Genomic DNA, 23578 nt, shown 5'->3' on the forward strand with positions numbered 1-23578 from the left:
GCATCTCCCTCTAGGTCTTGCCTCCCTTTCTCTTGTGGCCTAGATCTATGTCTCTGCTGCCTACTCTTTAGTTCCTACTTTGGCTTCAGATGGGTCTTTTTTGACTTCCTTTGGACCATCAAGCAGTTAGGGGCATGTGGGTTTTTTTTTTCAACCTCATCTAAAATGTTACATGCATTATGTTGATTACAAGCACCGTCTTTGCAGTTTCTTTAGATATATATATATATAAAATATAATATATATAAAATTTAATATATGTGTTTTGAGCACTCAATGATCCTAACCCAATAAAAGATGGTATTGCATAATTTACTACAGAAAAATGGAAATAATTTGGCTTTGGGCAACAGTGCACACAATTGCAATAATATTTTAAAAATGCTTTGTTGCAATGGGCAACTTGACTATAATAACCACTAAGAATGCCTTGAATACCAGAAATGCAGAACAGTGGACTGTGTGCAACATTTATATATATCTTAAATATACAGTATATCAGATATAAGGAGTAATGCTTTTCACGCTCCAAACTTTCAGTCTCCAAAGTAAATCTCACTCTTAGTGCTTAAATGCCCTAAAAAATGTATAAACCCTGCAAGTGTGGTTTATTTTAGAGATTGGTTTCCAGTTTCTGCTGAACTGCATCCAGGCGCTATATTTTACGTTACGACTTTTCTTGCAGATATTATGTACTGAAGTTGATGCTCTTGATGTATACAGTATTTCGCTAATCTGTCACCAATTTCTTGATTTTTCTTATGCCCTATATACATTTACAAGGAGAAATCAAATTCCTCTTGTATAGAAGAGATGGTTTGGTTTGTATCTAATCCAATGCATTTTTCCTGTAATCCCTCTGATTTACTGCCAGACTTCCAGGATTCATTGACATTACACTCTTGTTTTCATTTCACTTTTTCTTGTGTTCATACGAACACATCTTTTTTTTTCTTGTACATTTGGGTGCTTTGGATCCTCTGCATTATGGATTGATGTTAACCTAGTAGGCTTTCACCATAAGAAATATACAGTCACCTGACTTTTAAACATTTGGTGATTCAATGTGCTTTGTTGCTTTGAAAAAAAACTCTGCATAGTATACATGTCTCCAATAAATGTGTGTGTTATAACTGGAAATCATCATGCCATGTAATGAAACATGTATTCAGCACTATTCCTCTCAAAGAGCCTCTGGGATTTCTCCAAGGTCTATTGCAGCTGATGTTAATATTGACTTCCTTACATGTCTGCCATTGTCTTCAGCTAAGTCCAGTGATCTAGAGACACTTTGGATCGGTTGCTCCTTCTTGATCGCTTGCTCTTTCTTGTTCTTAATTGCATTTTGATCTATGAATGTTTGTTCTTCTTGTAAAATTTGTTCAAAAATCCTTTGCTTGTTTCCAAACTCAATAACTGTTTTGGTATAGGAGTTCAAAGTAGTAACAGAAGCTGCCATGCAGCAGGTAAAGGCACACCAGGCAAGACTGAAATGAAAAAAAAATATATATATGCATTTATAAATACAGAAATGGACATAGACCTATCTGTATATTTCATACGATTGATTGAAATGCATACTTTCTAAAAATGCTTATTAATAAAGGTTAAAAATGAATACAATATAGTGAATAAAGTAGCCCCTTTTGTAAAATATAAGGATATTATAAGTTACCGAGGAGTTTCATGACCATATAAAAACACGAGGCCGAAGGCCGAGTGCTTTTATACAGGTCATGGAACTCCGAGGTAACTTTTAATATCCTCATATTTTGCAACTGGGGGTACTTTATTTATTATAATCACAAATTTCAGTGAGTCATGTGACAGAAATGACATCAGAACTCACCATTTATAACTGATGACATCAGAACTCACCGTTTATAAGGATATAATTTACAAGATATTCATGGCTTTTGTGTATTATAATATATATATATACTATTTGGTGCTGTAGGGTCCTATTATAGATTGCTTGTGAAAATCCCACATCAGTGTTTTAACTAAAGCAGGCTTTGCTCCACAATTTCAGTAATTTTACCCAAAGTAGCTTTTGGAACTAAGAAAAACTTTGGCAACTAAAAGCTGTTAAAGTTTTTCTTAGTTATTAAAGACTTTGCAGAAATTTACAGAATTTGCAGAGCTTTTTTTTTACCTGAGACCCTGTGTCAAGGAACATGCAGGGTTTTCTTAAAGGAGAAGGAAAGTTTCACTACCTGTTTTTCACAGAAGGAAAGTCGTTAGCATTTGGGGGTGCCAAATGTTAGGCACCCCAAGTGATTGTATTGACTTACCTGAAACCCCAGGCACGTGCTCCTATCGGCAGAAAACTGCACTGGCCCAGGATTATACCAGTGAGCACCATGTAGAGATCTTCTTCCTGCTTTCTCTTTCTTCACGCAGTTGAGCATGCACAGTAGAATGGAAAGCTGAACTTTAACTAAGAATTTGACTATTTCATTCTACTGCGCATGCGTCTGCCCGGGGAAATTTGAAGAAAGAAGACGCCAGAAGAAGATCTCTCCGTGGTGATCGCCTTACATCTTTCATTAGGGCTTTTGAAATTCTAGCTGAAACAAGGAAATGTCACAATTATTTATTTTCCACAATTATTTATTTTCCATGAAGGTTAAGCTTCCCAAAACAAATATACGATCATTATATGGAAGATGGGACTATCGAGAATACAGTGGTGTGAAAAACTATTTGCCCCCTTCCTGATTTCTTATTCTTTTGCATGTTTGTCACACTTAAATGTTTCTGCTCATCAAAAACCGTTAACTATTAGTCAAAGATAACATAATTGAACACAAAATGCAGTTTTTAAATGTTTACGTTATTAAGGGAGAAAAAAAACTCCAAATCTACATGGGCCTGTGTGAAAAATTGATTGCCCCCCTTGTTAAAAAATAACTTAACTGTGGTTTATCACACCTGAGTTCAATTTCAAAGGTTATAAAGCCATTTCTAAAGCTTTGGGACTCCAGCGAACCACAGTGAGAGCCATTATCCACAAATGGCAAAAACATGGAACAGTGGTGAACCTTCCCAGGAGTGGCCGGCCGACCAAAATTACCCCAAGAGCGCAGAGACAACTCATCCGAGAGGCCACAAAAGACCCCAGGACAACATCTAAAGAACTGCAGGCCTCACTTGCCTCAATTAAGGTCAGTGTTCACAACTCCACCATAAGAAAGAGACTGGGCAAAAACGGCCTGCATGGCAGATTTCCAAGGCGCAAACCACTTTTAAGCAAAAAGAACATTAAGGCTCGTCTCAATTTTGCTAAAAAACATCTCAATGATTGCCAAGACTTTTGGGAAAATACCTTGTGGACCGACGAGACAAAAGTTGAACTTTTTGGAAGGTGCGCGTCCCGTTACATCTGGCGTAAAAGTAACACAGCATTTCAGAAAAAGAACATCATACCAACAGTAAAATATGGTGGTGGTAGTGTGATGGTCTGGGGTTGTTTTGCTGCTTCAGGACCTGGAAGACTTGCTGTGATAGATGGAACCATGAATTCTACTGTCTACCAAAAAATCCTGAAGGAGAATGTCCGGCCATCTGTTAGTCAACTCAAGCTGAAGCGATCTTGGGTGCTGCAGCAGGACAATGACCCAAAACACACCAGCAAATCCACCTCTGAATGGCTGAAGAAAAACAAAATGAAGACTTTGGAGTGGCCTAGTCAAAGTCCTGACTTGAATCCTATTGAGATGTTGTGGCATGACCTTAAAAAGGCTGTTCATGCTAGAAAACCCTCAAATAAAGCTGAATTACAACAATTCTGCAAAGATGAGTGGGCCAAAATTCCTCCAGAGCGCTGTAAAAGACTCGTTGCAAGTTATCGCAAACGCTTGATTGCAGTTATTGCTGCTAAGGGTGGCCCAACCAGTTATTAGGTTCAAGGGGCAATTACTTTTTCACACAGGTTTGGATTTCTTTTCTCCTTAAATAATAAAAACCCTCATTTAAAAACTGCATTTTGTGTTTACTTGTGTTATCTTTGACTAATAGTTAAATGTGTTTAATGATCAGAAACATTTTGTGTGACAAACATGCAAAAGAATAAGAAATCAGGAAGGGGGCAAATAGTTTTTCACACCACTGTATGTACACTGTATGTCAGGGATCCCCAACCTTTTGAACCCATGAGCAACATTCAGAAGTAAAAGGAGTTGGGGACCAACACTAGCACGAAAAAATGTTCTTGGGGTGCCAAATAAGTGCTGTGATTGGCCATTTAGTAGCCCCTACGTGTATTGTCAACCTACATTGAGGCTCTGTTTGGCAGTGCATTTGTTTTTTTTATACAAGCAAAACTTGCCTCCAAGCCTGGAATTCAAAAATAAGCTCCTGCTTTTAGGCCACTGGGACCAACATCCAACATGTTGCTCACTAGCTACTGGTTGGGGATCACTGCTGTATGTCCTTTCTATTGTTTCTCTTGTTTGGGCCAGCAGCCTAATTTATTGGAACAGCAGGAAGTAGTGCGGCTTCACTTCCTCATCTGCTACTATAGTGAGTCACTGATTCTGAACAGCTATTCTTGACAAGTAAAACAAGATCATTTGGTAAAGTATAATATAAATCACTACCACCCTGGCTGCACCCTCACAATGTCTCCATGGTTATAAACTGAATATTATCAAGACATTGATTTTTGTATATTGCCTGAGACATGCCAGCAATACAATGCAGTAACTGGATGCCCCCTGCTCTGTGTACTCAATATTGCCTATAACTTTTTCCTCACAAGAAAAATTAGCGAAAATTTATTGATAAAGAGGTGGGAGAAGTCCAATGCAGATTTGGTCTGAGTAGCTTTCTGAAAATAGTGAAAACTTTTGGATTTTGATAAAGAACCCCCTTAAAGTGTAAAATGACACAGAGGATATTTAGAAAGTAAAAACCACAGTAGTATGTTATAAATTGACCTTCTAATAGTTATAAGTAGATATAACCTTTCCATAAAGCCAATGGTACCTACAAATGTTCTGTTGTGTATACAATATCTCAGAAATATATAAATGCTTGCCAACTGCCTGCTTATTTTAGGTATAAACACTTGCACCCAGTAGCTAGTATGAAGTAGTTTTATACTTTTGGATTTCCTTTAATAACATGGCCATTTACCCTCAAGCTATCTTGCAGAACTATGAATAGCCCATATGGAAACCTATAGTGTTACAGTATCAATCTTTGCAGGCTGTGAAGAAATTTAGGGTCCAATTTATAAACCCTTAAATGTCCAGCAAGTGATTGTGTGAACCTGGACACTCAAGGACCCATAAATCAGCTGCTTAAAGTGTCCAATAGAAGCTGTCAATACGCTGAGTCAGCAGCTTATTGGCCCTCCAAATGATTTTCCCGATATCTAGCTGAAAATTAAGCAGATATCAATCAAATAGGGTAGAAAAAAATCCTGTAGGAGCGTGGACCACATTGGTTTCTTGATGCAGTCCTCATTCAGACCTCCTGTATTCCTGTCATTGTGACCCTAGGGTCCATCGATCAGATCAACCTGATCTTGTCCACTTTAAGGTGGACACATTGGGGAAAGACCTGCTCATTTAACAACCTCTCCAAGCGAGCAGATCTGCAAGTGTAGGGCCAGCTTTAGAGTTGTATGTAGAGAGCAAATTACAGCTCTAGTCAGCCTGTTATGGTTCCCTGGCTGCTATGCTTTACACATTCTGACCTATTTTAAAGACATTGTTACACAATAGAATGAAATAGTTGAAAAGGAATCATGTGGCCATCAAGCCAAAGAAATGGAAGCCAAGACACCTCTACAACTGCAAACTGAGAGGAACAATAGCAACACAATGTTATATACAAACTTTTATATTTTGATAAAACAAATGCTCATATACAAATGCCCCAAATAAGACTCAGGGCTCAATAAGACTCATGTTGTTTAATCCTGTTTATTACACTTTGGTGCTGTTACCTACCAGAAAGACCATCCATAATCCCAGGAATGTGGTCTCCAGTCTTCTGGTCCCAAACTTACAGTTACTTGCAGCACTTGAGTATACATCATGTGAGCCACCATTCCCAGGAGACCTTAGGAGAACAGTTAAACATTTAATTATACAACTGTCAGGATTCTTTATTCTGAAAAAAAATAATATAGCAACTCTGTGTATAATAATTCAATCTGTGGGGTTGTCATATATCAACTTCAAGTCATGTTTACCAGCAACAGGCAGGGGTATATAGAGACATGTTCTGACTGAAAAAGTGTACAAATGGTTTGTTACATAAACAGTTAACTGTCAAAAATAATCATTCAAATAATATTGCAAAATATTGTTAAAATTGTACAAAAAAAACCTTCTGGCTCTTAGGGAATGGGGAGACTGAGCAGGGGTCAATTGATGCCAGGTGGGATGGATGACATCATGGGTAAATTTTTGTGTCTGGCCCTATGATGTCAAGAGGCAGGGTTATGATGTATTGATCAGCGATTGGCTGTTTACTATACAAGTCAATTCAAAGTCCTGGTAGCTGCAACCCTATACATGTCACGTGTAGAGCTTTGTCTGTCTGAAGACCCATGAAGATAGGAGTCTACTATCATGGTATAACCTGTTTAGGCATGCCAACTTTGCCTGTGTTTGACATTGTTCCTTGTCAATAATTCTCATTTCACATTCCCTTGCAAGGCTGCAGCCATAAAACATTTATCAAGGCACACTGAAGAATTGTTTGATTTTTCCTTTTATAAGTCTCAGCTGACGTTCCCTTGTTTGACTGCCACCACAGGGGAGACCAAATGTTTTTATTTTTCCTTTTGAAGCAGCATTTAAAGCATTCGGGTCCTGGTCTTAAGCATTAAAATGCACCCACAAAGCCAACTAACAGAAATATATAGCATATACATTTCCCTGAAAATACATTGTATATTGTACCTTAATAAGCTCCTGTATTAATTGCTCACAAATTAATGTCTTCATTTCATTGACATACCAATTTACATTCAGTTCAGCAGTTGTATGTTTAGTGTCATACAGTAACTAAAGCAGCTCTGCACTTAATAAAAAATATTTTTCGATATTGTTCTATACAAGTACGCTGCAAATATATTCACTCGCCTAATGATGCTTAAAATATGTTTGATTTAAAAGACACAATAATCGGCAAAGGTTTTCCTGTAAAATGGCCTTGAATAAGAGAATTGAAGTGCATTATCAATCCCAGTAGTAAATGGAAATGTTGTGCCTGATCATTCATGCTATGGACTTTCCATTTCTGCATGAATCTAACTTTAATGAACTCGCAGAATACATATTTCTGAAAATAAAAGTTAAGATAAAGTTAGCCACACACTATTTTGTTTATCTCTGAAAGGGTTATACTATTCCCCTATTTCAATATAGTTTTTTTTTTGTAACTAGTGTATATGTGAATACGTGATGGGATAAATTGGTCACATTTAGACTTTCCCCCCTATTTCTTGCAGCTCGTGTCCAAATCGTGTTGAAGCTAATTTTGAGTGTGCATACAGCATCTAGTGCAGTGATCCCCAACCAGTGGCTCATGAGCAACAGGTTGCTCTCCGACCCCTTGGATGATGCTCCCAGTGGCCTCCAAGCAGGTGCTCCTTTTTGAATTCCTGGCTTAAAGGAAAGCTTTAGTTGTCAATAAAGCTCCTGCAGGTTTAAAGTCCACATATGGGCTACCAATACCCAATTATAGCCCTTATTTGGAAGCTCCAGGAATTATTGTCAACCATAAATTCACTTAAAGATTTTAAAGCAGGAGGGCCTGATGGATTTACTTCTCCCTTTTATAAAAATATGAAAATGGAATTCGCCCCCTTTTTGACCGATCTGTATAATGAAATTTATTGTCATGGGAAAATCTTAGATTCTAGTCTGGTCTCTCATATAAAGTTAATTCCAAAAGAAGGTAAAGACCTTTCCCAGCCTGCTTCTTATAGGCCTATTTCTTTAAAAAATATTGACTTTAAGATATTAACGAAAATAATAGCTGATAGATTATCTTTATTATTACCCAGTATTATTTCTTGTCAACAAAATGGTTTTGTGAAAAATAGGACTGGGGTTAAAAATATATGTACTTTATTAAATGTTATCTATAAAGATAAGAAATCTATGATTCCATATTCTTGATGCCGAAAAGGCCTTTGATATTGTTTCCTGGAAATATCTTTCTGAATTTTGTGACAGATTTGGTTTTAGAGGTCAATTTATTGGACTGCTTAATTCCATTTATTCAAATTCTAAGGCGAGAATTGCAGCAGTTGGTGAACTTTCTGAAACATTTGGTCTGTATAGAGGAACTCGCCAAGTTTGTCCTTTATCTCCACTCTTGTTCAATATTTCTATGGAGCCTTTAATTAGATTTATAGATTCTTCTAATTTATTCCAAGGGTTGATGATTAACGGCAAACATATTAAATCATTAGCATATGCTGATGATCTTCTCTTAATTGTGAGTAATCCTACACTTCACTTAAGAATATTTTAAATTTTTTTGATTATTGTAGAACTCTTTCGGGGGATTTTATAAATTCTAGCAAAACAGATATTTTGAACATTGGTAATGTCATTCCAAGCCAATTACTTGCTGATCTTCAAATGAAATCTCCTTCTTGTAAATTGAAATACTTAGGGTTGCTGATCTCTTCTGATCTCTCTAAGTTGTATTCATTGAATTATAACCCATTTATTCAAATAATGAGTACTCTTTGTAAAAAATGGATGGATAGTCCATTGAATTTAATGGGAAGAATAGCATTATTTAAGATGCTGATTTTTCCAAAGATTGCATTTCCAATTCTAAGTCTCCCATTATTGTTAAAGCACTCAAATGTGCAGAAGATGGATCAAATCTTAAGTAACTTTATTTGGCACTGCGTATCTTGACAGCGCTATATAAATAAATGATGATGATGATGATGATGATGATGATTTGGCATAATAAAAAACCTAAAATTTCTTTATCTAAACTTAGGAAACCTAAATGTTTAGGGGGACTTAATGTTCCAGATTATAGGAAGTTCAATGTTGCTGCAAACACTAGATACATTGTGGAATGGTTGTCTGATAGAGCGAAATTTACTAATCTAGATTTGGAACTATTTTTAGACTCAAAAGAACATATTATTTCTTCTCTTCATAGAGGTTGGTCTGAGCAGCATATTGATATTAAGAGAAACCCAATTTATAAAGATACATCCAGTACTTGGAAAATTTTGTGCAAACAGAATAACTTAAATTTGAATTTTTCACCTTTCCTATCTCCATTTTTTTTAGGAGGTTTTCCTAAAAAAGAAAGAAATCTATTCTCTTATAGGTGGAGAAAGTTTGGTATCTTTCAAATTAGTCATATTATTGATCTGGTTTCAGGAGATCCTCTTCCTTGGAATACAATTAAAGAACAATATGATCTTTCAGAGAAAGAGGTTAAGCTATTTGCAAATTAGGCAAGTTTTTCAGCTAATTGACAACAAAACAAAGTCACAACTAACACATCATCAGTTCTATGATTTCATGACACAATTAACTGAAGATCTCAAATTAAACAATATTTCATGGATCTCATCACATCTTTTAAACTCTACGTCTAACGATTTTGATCCACTTGATAATTCGAGTAAAAAATGGTCTGTGTTTTTAGGGATAAGCATTTCTTCCAAGGAACTTCTGAGATCGTTTCAGAATTTTAGAAAGATTATACTTTCTGAAAGTTGGAGAGATCAGCAATTTAGATTTATTCACCTGGGTTATGGACAATTATTTCAAGGAAACAAAGATTCTCAGAAGGTTTCTTATTGTCCGAAATGCAAAGAGAAAAATGTTGATTTTTTCCATTATATGTGGGCATGTTATGGAAAAACTTTATGGGAGAAAATTATACGTTACATTAAAGAAGTGTTTAATTTAGACATAACATTAAAACCATAATATGCACTATTAGATCTCAAAGATTCATTTCAGCTATCTCGTAATAGCTCTTCCAGGAAGATTACAGATGAAATATTGTCTTTTTGTTGGCTGGTTATGGCTGCTACTCGAAAGTCTATATCTTTTTGTTGGTTTAGAGATAAACCCCCTTCTTTGAAAGATGTGCTCTCATATTTACATAATTTATGTATGCAGGAGGTAATTAGATTTAGGATGGATGATTCTATTCAGAGAAATAAAGTTAAATGCAGGTGGTCCCTGTATATTTCATCTTTAGATGCTACTAAAAAAGAATTTATTCTTAAACTGATGGGGCAAGATGGCCACAGCTTTAGTGACTTACACAAGGGGCTCCCACTGAATATCACTAAGCTTTACCCCTCGTTACACTGTGGGTAGGTATGATTCATAATTCTTTTGGAAATTTCTACTTTTTAATGTTGCCCCTTTCTCCATTAAAGGGGTCACCTTTTAAGTTAACTTTTAGTATTTTATAGAATGGCCAATTCTAAGCAACTTTCCCATTGGTCTTAATTATTTATTTTGTGTAGCTTTATAATTATTTGCCTTTTTCTTATGACTATTTCCAGCTTCCAAATGGGGTCACTGACCCCATCTAAAAATCTAATGCTCTGTGATGTGTTTTTAAATTACATTGGATTCTTTGCTTGCATAAAAATAAAAAAATTAATAAAACAGAAATCATTCCATAGGCAGTGAAAGATGCAAATGCCAATTGTTATACAGTATATGTATGAACGACCTTGCTAAAAAGTAGGAAATTGCTAACAAACTGGGTCTGGGTAGGACAAGGGTCTATGAAACAAGCTGAGGATAAATGAGGAAAAAATACAGCATCATCTGTGAGAAACCCATAACAAGACATGAGCAAAAGAAGCTGAGATCCTAATACAGTATGTCCATGCAGTAGTAATATGCCTAAGGTGCTTGTTAAATGTATTGCTCACTGTTTGTACAAAAAAAATTGTCCCTAGGGACTAAAATTAGCTATGTGTAGTACATTACACTGTGAATTTGTTCTGGCAGGAGCTGCCGTGGATCGTGCCAGATTCCTTCATTTTCAATGTTAATATAAAATATGTCATTCAAACACAAATATAAGGCTAATGGCACAGTTATATAAAAAATGTCTATGGAAAAGTTACCATAGCAACCTCGTCATGCTTTTGTCTGCACACAAGCTCGGTTTTCACCCAAAAATGCTCAAATGTGCACCTATGAAATGTACCCCACGAGGGGAGGGGTAGGCGAGTGCCATTCATGTTGCTAACTGCAGGCATGTGCAGATGCTTTAACATTTTCTCTGCTGGCAGTTTTTCTGCTGGTTGGGAAAACACCAATTGTGACATTTAACTAAGAGTATTTATATAGTTATAGTTAATAACATATTTTCTTTCAGGGGAAGAGAGCATTTTCACATTCAGAAACACAGTAGGAGTTGTGTAAAGCTGCTTTCCCTTGTCGAACTCCATGTCAGTTCTCAACGGGATAGTCCCTCCCCCTGCTACCGTCAGAAGGACCCTCACCAAATCTTTAAAAAAAACAACCACATCAACCTCACAGCGTGTTTTTGATCCTTCTGCTTCTATTGGAAGCAATTTTTTTCTTTTTAAGCTTGGGAAAACATTAGGCCTGGCCATAAGGCATCTTAGGGACAGGGTTTTTTTGGTCCATGGGACCTGTTTTGTTCCCACATTACACATATATACAGTGCTACGCAATATGTTGGCGCTATATAAATACATGTTAATAATAAAAAATAATAATATATCATATATTGGAGATTTCTGCTCGTGGATTGGGTAAGTCACTGGTAGGGTCAGTCAGTAATTAGTTAATTAGTTAGGGGCCTGAGCCTTACTGCCTACTGTTACTTTTTTATTTTCTTTGTTCCCAGTACAGGGGATATATGTTTCTTTCAATGGCAGAAGATTTCATGGCCAGCTGCCTCCCCCAACAGACTTTGTGAAGGTAGTTTAAACAGGTGAAGGTAGTTTAAAGGGATACTGTCATGGGAAAACATGTTTTTTTCAAAACACATCAGTTAATAGTGCTACTCCAACAGAATTCGGCACTGAAATCCAATTCTCAAAACAGCAAACAGATTTTTTTAGATTCAATTTTGAAATCTGACATGGGGCTAGACATATTGTCAGTTTCCCAGCTGCTCCAGTCATGTGACTAGTGCCTGCACTGTAGGATGGAACTACTTTCTGGCAGGCTGTTATTTCTCCTACTCAATCTAACTGAATCAGTCTCAGTGGGGCTTTTACTACAGAGTGTTGTTCTTAGATCTACCAGGGAGCTGTTATCTTGTGATAGAGAGCTGTTATCTGGTTACCTTCCCATTGTTCTTTTGTTAGGCTGCTTGGGGGGGGGGGGTAATATCACATGACAGGGGGCAGCTGGGAAACTGACAATATGTCTAGCCCCATGTCAGTTTTAAAAATTGAGTATAAAAAAATCTGTTTGCTATTTTGCAAAATGGATTTCAGTGCAGTATTCTGCTGGAGCAGCACTATTAACTGTTGTGTTTTGAAAAAATCAGTGGATTCCACTGGCTGTGTAATTCCCTGCTATAGGAAATAGAGGTGGTCCGGCTCATTCTCTAACTCAGGAGTCCAGAATGCTGTCCTAGGAGCCTCAGGTAAGTGCTGCTGTTCTTGGAAAGTTTGTGAGGCCTGTCTGTCTGGGATTTGATCCTGGTGTCCTGCAATATGATATGTGTGCTTACAGCCTGGCATAATGAGCAGAAGATAAGGTATGTGTTCGTATTCTGTTCTGCAGTGTGCTGAACATTAACTGATTTCTCACCTGAAACCAGTAGTCCTAATGGAAATGGCTAACTGGGCTGGCATGCAAAGTGTGCCTACACTAGCCTGCACTGTGCTGAGTTCTGGCTATTGCTCACCTGGAACCAAAATAGGTAACTGGGCTGGAATGAAATTGGATCCTATGTTGACCTGCAGTGGCACTGTGTTCTGGCTATTTGGTCACCTGGGATCAGTACCCCTAATAAATATCAGTATGTAGGCCAGTGGGAGGCGCTCTGGCTATTTGCTGACCTGGAAACAGTAGCCCTAATGGATGTAGGTCACTGGGCTGGGTGACTGCTGGGCTCTGATTTATGCTTGCTCTAAGCAGCAGCTAATCTAAACTATGTATTGCATGTTATGAGTTGTTCCTTGTATGTATTAATGTCTCATATGCCTACATCTGAATGTCTTGTTACACAAATGCAATGCTCCTGTTTTAAGGTAAGCAAAGAATTGTATTTAATTCACATGGCAATGTTTTTCCCTGTGGTAGGTAAGTTTTTATCAAGGCTCAAACATATTGTATTTCATACATACATTAGGAGTTTCTGAAGTCTGCCTGTTATAAGGATCGATTGGTTAGCAATAAACAGCAGGTATTTAATATAAAGTGTTTGGGGCCCATGACTGCTTGCCTGAATGGATGGCCAAGCAATTTGCTTCTTATTCCAGATGGTACAATGTATTTCACTATCCTTAAACTGGCCATAGACATGCAGATTTACCTTCATATCGGACGAACGATTGTTCTGTGCCATCTCCAGACCTGCCACTAACCATGCAGATCAAATAAAGTAGTAAAAGAACAGATCAGCCGATGTTCTGCCCCTACAGCAATCGTACGAAAGTTTATGTCCGGCAAAAGCTGGTGACAGTCTCCCACTGAAAACTGTCAGATTGGCAACACAGCTAGCAACACATGGCCCGAAAATCATATAGAGATTCGTACAATCTAATTGTTGCATATGTGGCCAGATTTAGTTATGGATCTGGGGTTGGGCTGTATGCCAGAAGGCAGTATCTCATGGCCCTGTAATAATCTGCTATAATATAAAACATAATGTTTAGCATATGCTAACACCATAGTTTCATTCCATGTATGTGGATCCTATTCTTTGTCACTTAAATATGGTTAGGATGTCTAGAGTCATTCAAGGAATAAAAAAAGTATGCAGATACTTATCCTATGGACGTCCTTATACCTTCAGAATGAATGCTTGCTCTAAGCAGCAGCTGATCTTAACTACTGTATATATTACATGTTGTTGTGAGTTGTTCCTTGGGTGCATCATTGCCTGGTTTTACTGCTGGCAAAAGAGGAGAACCGTTTTGGCTTAAAGGTCAGGTTTCCAGGCCCATTCATGCATGTACAAAACTTATCTTGGTAGGTCTGGAGCATGGGGATGGGCGTGTGAGAGATTTAAAGAGCTAGCAAATTTCCTGCATGTTCCTCAGTGCTTTTGAACCCTTTGCAATGCACAGGCCCGGATTTGTGGAGAGGCCACAAAGGCCGGGCCTAGGGCATCAAGTCTGTAGGGACGGCATGTCGCCCAGCCGCATTCTAAATGTGCACACTCTCCTGTGGAGGGGCAGTGGATTGTGTGAGAATTTGGCAGGCGATAGGACCCTTTGGCACATAGATGCTGGGCAATAGGACCCATCATTTCTTAAACTTTAGGGTTGAATTCTCCTTTAAAGACTGTCTTAAAGCATATGATAGTGTTCACTTCAGGTGTTTGCAGTTATTGTAGGATAGTGCTATTGCCTGCTTCTACCAGTCTTGTGGATGTTCATATTTGTGGATAAATGAAGATAATTTTTAGTCATTTGTACTGCATTTTTGTCTAGCTCCCAACAGGATGCTTTTTGTCTGCTTTATCTGAGGCTGGCAGATACTGTGGGTTTTTCCATTTACCCTGGCTGAGCCTGTTGTGTCTATGATATAGAGTCACAGGGCTCTCTGTCTAGTTAACTTTCTATATATGACACTCCTATTAGGCTTTGTTTTTCTGGATTTCACATTATGATGTTCTGTGGAAGTCAGGCTTTCATTGTGAAGCTTAATCACTCCTGAAAAACTCTAGTTTTAAGTACATTCTAGTTCATCTGACCCAGTATGGCTCTAGTCTGGTAGATTAGAAACCTTTCTGACACTTACTGGAATATCTATATGGCCAGTACAGTCCTAGGGTCAGCTTTGCTAATGGGGTTCAAATTGTGTAGGATGATTGCTTTCCTCTACATATACAGTAGATATGTTCCTTACATGTGGGATAAAGCAGACTGGTTTTGTGGGTGATTCTAAGCATCTGCACAGCCTGTCTCCATGGCTCATGTGATTAAGTTTAGCATCACTTCGGGTATTTTATTTTTGAACCTGGGAATCATTATGGGTAGCCAGTTTTTCACAAGATTGTTATGTTCTACCATCCAACAAGGGTTCTGTTTCCTTAGGTAGTTGGTCCACTGGCATTTTCTTTCTGCATAAGGAGGTTGGTAGTGTATTTCCATTGTTGGTTGAGTTTCCCTCACACAGAATCCGTAATTCTCACCCCATGTAGGTCTCACATGCCCTTGTCCCTGTTCTTTATGGATCAGTTTCTGTTAGAACAGATCTGATTGATAAGCAATGAGATATGTAGTTGTTTATGGTACATGACTCATGCGTTTTTTGTAATATCCTAAACAAGGCATTCCTACAAAGGGTCTGTTTTCGAGTTCTCACACTCACTAAGTGTTTTTTTACAGGTGCCTTGTGATCTGCACTGAAACTAGGCATACATGTAATGGATGCTTTCTGGTGAGTAGGAGAGTAAGTATTTCAAACCTTGCTTGAAGTTGCCATGTGCGTGGGTGTCCTCATATCTTTCTCTTCTGGGAGTGTCAAGTTGCTATGTTGTTGGTCTCCCATTTCCTCACACTGACAGTTTGCAAACACCTCTCTCATTCTGTAGTATAGAGTTTTTACTGTAGGATTATTCTTATCCTCTCAAACTTTTTTGATTTCTGGGGTCTCGATGTTCAATTATCGAGGTTGCACGATTGGCATTGCTCTTCATTGTTATGCCATTCCTGATTACAGGTTCCTGTTAAAAGCCTATTACCCTCCATTGAGAAAATTGTCGCTTGCTATGTCCTGGTGAGTACTGACATGGAGTTTGAAGAGGGAAGGTTGTGTCATATGTGATCTTCCTTTCCTAGACGAACGTCATGTCAGTACAGCCCACCCTTTTCCGAGTAATTTTTTAGAAGCTTGTTACAAAGATGCCAGTAGGTGGCTGTGGTTGGTCTTTTAAAGATTTGGAGAGGGTTCCTCTGTTGGAAGCAGGGGGTAGGGACTATTCTGGTGAGTGCAGACATGGAGTTCATCTAGGAAAGGAAAATCATGGTATCAATGACACAATCTTCCCTTGTTCTCTGTGCCTTTGTGCTTGTGCACAGCAGTGTCGGACTGGGACACCAGGCCCATCCAAAAACCTTAGACCACTCTCAGTACTATTATTCTTCTTCTCCACACTCAACCTCTATTCTCCTAGTCTCTATTCTTTACATACTGCAATCTATTATTCCATTTATTTATCCTATTTGTTCTCAAAGAAATAGGGAATGGCCATGAAATAGGCCACATCTTTAGCAGCAGAAGGGCTCCCTGACACCTGGGCCCACTGGGAGTTTTCCTGCCTTAGGCAGATAGTAAGTAATGGGCTCCCACTCACCTTGTGTTCACAAGTGCATCTACCAGCAACTATTGCCATGACCCGCCTTTAATGGCAGGGGAACATTGAGCAGGATTGTGCTCAATTCTCTGTCAGGTGTGCCTCTGGAGAGGGGCATAAAGATGTGTTCTTGACAGTGGTGCTCTGTGCCTTTTTTTTTTTTTTTTTTTTTTTTGAACTTAGTCCCTTTGACCCATTAAGACTCATTTACAAAGTACCTTACAGTGTGCAAATAAATAATAATAATAAAAAACTGACATTTTGCACACTACATTATTTATACATTATAAATAATGTACCTTTGATCTTGTTCTTGTTTTAAGTCTACATTCTGTTTATTTATTTTCTAAATATTTTCTAAGCATTTTATAACATTCCAATTTCACCATTAAAGACAGACACAATAATTATTCTGTTTTGCAATAAATAGTCAGTATGCACCTTGTTGAACATGAATGCAATGAAAAAATGCTGAAAAAAATTAAAATTTCCAGCGAAATTCACGAAATGGCCAAAATTAGTGAAACTCAAATTGACACCCGCGTCAACTTTGATGCCGGCGTTAAAGTCAATGAGTGTCCAAATAGTGTTGACGTGCGTCGATTTTGTGGTATAGGTATAGATCTGCACCACCTCTCCCTACCTCCACACATGATTGAGGGTCTAGCTGAGACTGAGCGTTTGATGGAAGCAACACTACTACAAATAGTAGGAGTTAGTATTATGTGGAAAAATAAATGTTACACAATTCATGTTGAGATAATAAATATGCTTCCAGCTATGTGTGGCTTTTTTTCATTTGATGACTGCTGCTACCACTGTTTTTTGGCTCTATCACTATGACAGTGTTTTCATTAATACCTCCTCCTTCATTTCTCCAGGTTTTTTAAAATTGACGCTTGTTGAATTCTTTACTAGATACGGCTATCCCTCAGATGAGCTGTTCCAGCACGCTACAGTCATTTTATAGAAGTTAAGCTATCTTACATTTCCAATATTCTCCTCATATCCCAGATATGGGGATAAAACCTGAAGACCTGCTGTAACACCTCATGATCACATATTGATATTTCCATACTTACAAAGTGAGTTTACATTACCTGACAGAACCGTAAACACTGCAGCAAACGCATTTAGCTTCAGCCCATCCACAACATTATTTGATTGAAAGAATTCTAGGCACATGAGGCTAAATCCCACCACCAAGAGCACAATGAACAGTACTTCTGAAACCACAGACAGCCAGAGAACACCTGTAACATAAAACAATAAGAGATATTTGTACTAGAATGTGAACTGTTGCAAAGAAATTTTACATCTCCATTACTTATATTTAGGGATTTTATATAAAGTGGCATTAACTATAAACCTAGTGCAGCAAAGGTAAAGTAACATCTAAATGTTAATTAATTCTTAATAAAGTATCATTAAAAAGTAAAAACAAATTGCTGACTTGTGCTTTCTACTTAGTTCATGTGGTTTCTCTCCATGTACTTGGTAACTACCTAATTCAGCAACCTTTTATTTCTTTTGGCAACTCCCACAAATAGAGTGGGGGAACTTCACATGATTTTCAATGTTCTGGGTGTAAAGTTATTTCAAGTAATTTTTGTCCTTGGGTTGCGAAAGCCAAACTATAATGAAAAAGTCAGCTATTTTGTTCTACCGAGCATGCGTTTGCCCTGGGATATTTGAAGAAAGAAGAAGCCAGAAGACGATCGATCCGTGGTGTTCTCTGGAAGAATTCCGGGGTAGGGATGTAGCGAACGTCGGAAAAAATGTTCGCGAACATATTCGCGAACTTGCGTCAAAAATGCGAACGGTTCGCGAACGTCGCGAACCCCATAGACTTCAATGGGAAGGCGAATTTTAAAAGCTAGAAAAGACATTTCTGGCCAGAAAAATGATTTTAAAGTTGTTTAAAGGGTGCAACGACCTGGACAGTGGCATGCCAGAGGGGGATCAAGGGCAAAAATGTTTCTAAAAAATCCATTGTTGACACAGCGCTGCGTTTTGTGCTGTAAAGGGCAGAAATCACACTACATTTCTAAACCTGTGTAATAAAATGCTTTAAAACGTCCGGCGTCTACATGCCAATCAAGTCGTGTAAAGGTTACAGCCTGTTCACACGCAAAGACGAAACGCTGTGCTTACTGCAACGCAAAAAGACGCAAAGAGCTTTAATGAATGATACCGTCAAGTGAGCAAATAATAGTTTTTAATTACTAGTTGCTTGTCACCTCCAGGATGTTCGTCCTGTTGGTGGCAATATTTCTGTAGTGGTGTGTTTAGCAGTCACCGTGCTTGTGCGCACGTGCACGGTCAGGCAGAGGTAATTCAATGTACAGTGAAGTGAACCAAAAAACACTGATTCTGCAGTGTGGGCCCAGTTTTGGTCTACTTTATTGATCACCTGCGGTGACCATAAAAGATGCGATTTTGCCACTGTTGCAGAACCCTGAAAAATTAGGCATGTGTACTTTCCTGAAAAATTATGTTTTTTTTGTCGCAGCCACTGAACCAGAAGTCCAGAAACAATATGCCATATAAATGCTGAAAATATTAATTTTTTTTTGTGGCAGCCACTGCAGCACAGAGGCCAGAAAAAATATGCCATATAAATGCAAACAATATTAATTTTTTTTTGTCGCAGCCACTGCAGCACAGAGGCCAGAAAAAATATGCCATATAAATGCAAACAATATTAATTTTTTTTTGTCGCAGCCACTGCAGCACAGAGGCCAGGAAAAATATGCCATATAAATGCTAACAATATAAATTTTTTTTGTCGCAGACACTGAAGCACAGAGGCCAGAAAAAATATGCCATATAAATGCTGAAAATATTCTGTTTTTTTTGGCCGCAGCCACTGAAGCACAGAGGCCAGAAAAAATATGCCATATAAATGCTGAAAATATTCATTTATTTTTGTCGCAGCCACTGAAGCACAGAGGCCGAAACAATATGCCATATAAATGCTGAAAATATTCATTTTTTTGTCACAGCCACTGAAGCACAGAGGCCAGAAAAAATATGCCATATAAATGCTGAAAATATTCTGTTTTTTTTGGTCGCAGCCACTGAAGCACAGAGGCCAGAAAAAATATGCCATATAAATGCTGAAAATATTCATTTTTTTGTCACAGCCACTGAAGCACAGAGGCCAGAAAAAATATGCCATATAAATGCTGAAAATATTCTGTTTTTTTTGGTCGCAGCCACTGAAGCACAGAGGCCAGAAAAAATATGCCATATAAATGCTTAAAATATTCATTTATTTTTGTCGCAGCCACTGAAGCACAGAGGCCGAAACAATATGCCATATAAATGCTGAAAATATTCATTTTTTTGTCACAGCCACTGAAGCACAGAGGCCAGAAAAAATATGCCATATAAATGCTGAAAATATTCTGTTTTTTTTGGTCGCAGCCACTGCAGCACAGAGGCCAGAAAAAATATGCCATATAAATGCAAACAATATTAATTTTTTTTTGTCGCAGCCACTGCAGCACAGAGGCCAGAAAAAATATGCCATATAAATGCTGAAAATATTCATTTTTTTTGTCACAGCCACTGAAGCACAGAGGCCAGAAAAAATATGCCATATAAATGCTGAAAATATTCTGTTTTTTTTGGTCGCAGCCACTGAAGCACAGAGGCCAGAAAAACTCAGGATTTACCTGGATTCAAATTAAACCAGTAGGGTTTGCACCCTAGTTTGTAACGGTGGTGGAGGGAGGAGGACGCTAAAGGACAGCTGTATGTGGAGTCATGAGGCGTGCAGAGAAGGACAGCTGCATGGGGAGTCAGAATCAGAAACTCAGAACAAGTCTTCCGGCGTGCAGTAACCCTCCGAGATCCACCCCTCATTCATTTTAATAAAGGTCAGGTAATCCACACTTTTGTGACCTAGGCGAGTTCTCTTCTCAGTTACAATCCCTCCTGCTGCACTGAAGGTCCTTTCTGAGAGGACACTTGAGGCGGGGCAAGACAAGAGGTTCATGGCAAATTGTGACAGCTCTGGCCACAGATCAAGCCTGCGCACCCAGTAGTCCAGGGGTTCATCGCTCCTCAGAGTGTCGATATCTGCAGTTAATGCCAGGTAGTCCGCTACCTGCCGGTCGAGGCGTTCTTTGAGGGTGGATCCCGAAGGGTTCTGCCGCTGCCTTGGACTGAAAAACATTTGCATGTCTGACGTTACAGAGTGGCCAAAGTGCTTTGTCCTTGCAGGTGCGCTCGTGGCAGGATTACTGGCACCTCTGCCCCTGGAATGTTGATGAGTTCCTGAAGTGACATCACCCTTAAAAGCATTGTACAACATGTTTTGCAGGCTGGTTTGTAAATGCAGCATCCTTTCAGACTTGTGGTATGTTGGTAACATTTCTGCCACTTTATGCTTGTACCGAGGGTCTAGTAGAGTCGCGACCCAGTACAGGTCCTTCTCCTTAAGCCTCTTGATACGGGGGTCCTTCAACAGGCATGACAGCATGAAAGACCCCATTCTCACAAGGTTGGATGCAGAGGTATCCATCTCCGCTTCCTCGTTATCAAGGACTGCATCATCCACGGTCTCCTCCCCCCAGCCACGTACAAGACCAGGGGTCCCCAAAAGGTCACCACTAGCCCCCTGGGAAGCCTGCTCCTGTTGGTCCTCCTCCTCCACAAAGCCACCTTCCTCCTCTGACTCCACTTCTGACACCTCTCCCTGCGTTGCAGCAGGTGCCTGGGTTCGTTCTGGTGATTCCGACCAGAAATCGTGCGCTTCCTGCTCCTCGTCACGCTGGTCTACAGCCTCATCTGTCACTCGTCGCACGGCACGCTCCAGGAAGAAAGCAAAGGGTATTAGGTCGCTGATGGTGCCTTCGGTGCGACTGACCATATTTGTAACCTCTTCAAAAGGGCGCATGAGCCTGCAGGCATCGCGCATAAGCACCCAGTAACGGGGGAAAAAAATCCCCAGCTCTGCAGATCCAGTCCTACCACCCAGTTCAAACAGGTATTCGTTGACGGCTCTTTGTTGTTGCAGCAGACGTTCCAACATGAGGAGCGTTGAATTCCAGCGAGTCTGGCTGTCGCAAATCAAACGCCTGACTGGCATGTTGTACCGCTGCTGAATGTCAGCAAGGCGTGCCATGGCTGTATAGGAACGTCTGAAATGGGCCGACACCTTCCTGGACTGCCTGAGAACGTCCTGGAATCCTGGGTACTTTGAGACAAAACGTTGTACTATTAAATTCAGAACATGTGCCATGCAGGGCACATGTGTTAAATTGCCCAGTCTCAGTGCTGCCAACAGATTGCTTCCATTGTCACACACCACTTTTCCGATCTTCAGTTGGTGTGGGGTCAGCCACCGATCGGCCTGTGACTGCAGAGATGACAGGAGTACAGATCCGGTATGGTTTTTGCTTTCCAGGCATGTCATCCCCAAGACAGCATGACAACGGCGTACCTGGCACGTCGAATAGCCTAGGGGGAGCTGGGGGTACACAGGTGTGGAGGAGGAGGACCCAGCAGCAGAGGACGAAGAAGAGGAAGAAGACGAGGTAGAGAGCGAAGGAGGAGTAGAGGTGGTGGCAGAACCGCGTGCAATCCGTGGCGGTGACACCAACTCCACTGTCGTTGTTGAGCCACACATTTCCTGCTTCCCAGCCATGACCAAGTTCACCCAGTGGGCAGTGTAGGTGACATACCTGCCCTGACCATGCTTGGAGGACCATGCGTCAGTAGTCATATGGACCTTTGGCCCAATACTAAGTGACAGAGATGCGGTGACTTGGCTCTGCACATGGTGGTACAGGTGTGGTATTCCCTTTTTTGAAAAAAAATTGCGGCTGGGTACCTTCCACTGCGGTGTCCCAATTGCTACAAATTTGCGGAAGGCCTCAGAGTCCACCAGCTGGTATGGTAAAAGCTGGCGGGCTAAGAGTGCAGACAAGCCAGCTGTCAGACGCCGGGCAAGAGGGTGACTCGCAGACATTGGCTTCTTACGCTCAAACATGGCCCTCACAGAAACTTGGCTGGGGGCAGATGACTGGGAATGGGAACTGGTGGTCAAGGTGGAAGGCGGAGTGGAGGGTGGTTCAGACGGGTCAAGGACAGCAGAGGTAGAGCAGTAAGATGCTGGACCAGAAGGAGGGTGGCTTTTAGTTTGCCTGTTGCCTTTGAGGTGTTGCTCCCAAAGTGCTTTGTGCTTGCGTTCATGTGCCTTCGCATAGAAGTTGTACCTATGTGGCTGTTGGGCTTCCCAAGACTCAGTTTCTGACTGCACTCATTGCAAATTACAACGCTTTTGTCAGAGGCACACACATTAAAAAAATCCCACACTGCTGACCTTTTTGAAGCTGGCAATCTGGCGGTAACAGTAGAAGTTGGCGGCGTTGGCGGCAATGGCGGGTGCGTTGGCCGGCTGACCACAGGTGCCGATACATGTTGTTGCCCTACTGTTCCCTGCGAGCTGTCCTCCCTGCTTCTTCTAAGTCTTATTCTCCTCCTGCCTCTCTGACTTTCCGTCTCTCCATCTGAACTATCCTCCTCTTGCTCTCTTCTACTGGGCACCCACAAAACATCAATCTCCTCATCATCATTCTCCTCAGATGCATCAATTTCTTCTAACAGCTCACAGAAGGAAGCAGCAGCGGGGACCTCCTCGTCATCACTCATTATGTCCATCTCTGTTGTGTTCTCTGCCAGAATTAAATCTGGTGTAACGTCCTCATCTCCTTCATCTTCTTCTGCCAATAATGGTTGCGCATCACTCAGTTCAAGAAACTCATGTGAAAATAACTCCTCTGACTCCAGTGAAGAAGGGGCGCCGGTGGTGGAGGAAGTGTTACGTGGGGTGCCCATAGCAGTGGAGGATGAGGATGTTGTGGTAAAGTTAGAAACGGTAGAGGATGGGGTGTGCTGTGTAAGCCAGTCAACTACCTCTTCAGCATTTTGGGAGTTCAGGGTCATTGCCTTTTTAAAACTGGGCAATTTCCTAGGGCCACAGGATAGCATAGCAGCACGGCCCCTAGTGCCTCTGCGTGGCGGCCTGCCTTTGCCTGGCATTATTTTTAAAACAAAAACAACAACAACTCAG

At 40.0% G+C, this 23578-nt stretch overlaps 1 protein-coding gene across 1 annotated transcript in view; it reads right to left on the reverse strand.

Moving 5' to 3' along the window:
• Positions 1 to 1174: 1174 nt before the first annotated feature.
• Positions 1175 to 23578, reverse strand: part of LOC108702297 (germ cell-specific gene 1-like protein) — a 43212-nt gene continuing 20808 nt past the window's right edge. The window contains 3 exon segments of the mRNA XM_018237774.2: positions 1175 to 1487; positions 5961 to 6072; positions 17595 to 17747. Coding sequence (XP_018093263.2) covers positions 1175 to 1487; positions 5961 to 6072; positions 17595 to 17747 — 578 coding nt within the window.

The sequence above is a fragment of the Xenopus laevis genome, chromosome 9_10S (assembly GCF_017654675.1).
Source record: "Xenopus laevis strain J_2021 chromosome 9_10S, Xenopus_laevis_v10.1, whole genome shotgun sequence".
Classification (NCBI taxonomy): Eukaryota; Metazoa; Chordata; class Amphibia; order Anura; family Pipidae; genus Xenopus; species Xenopus laevis.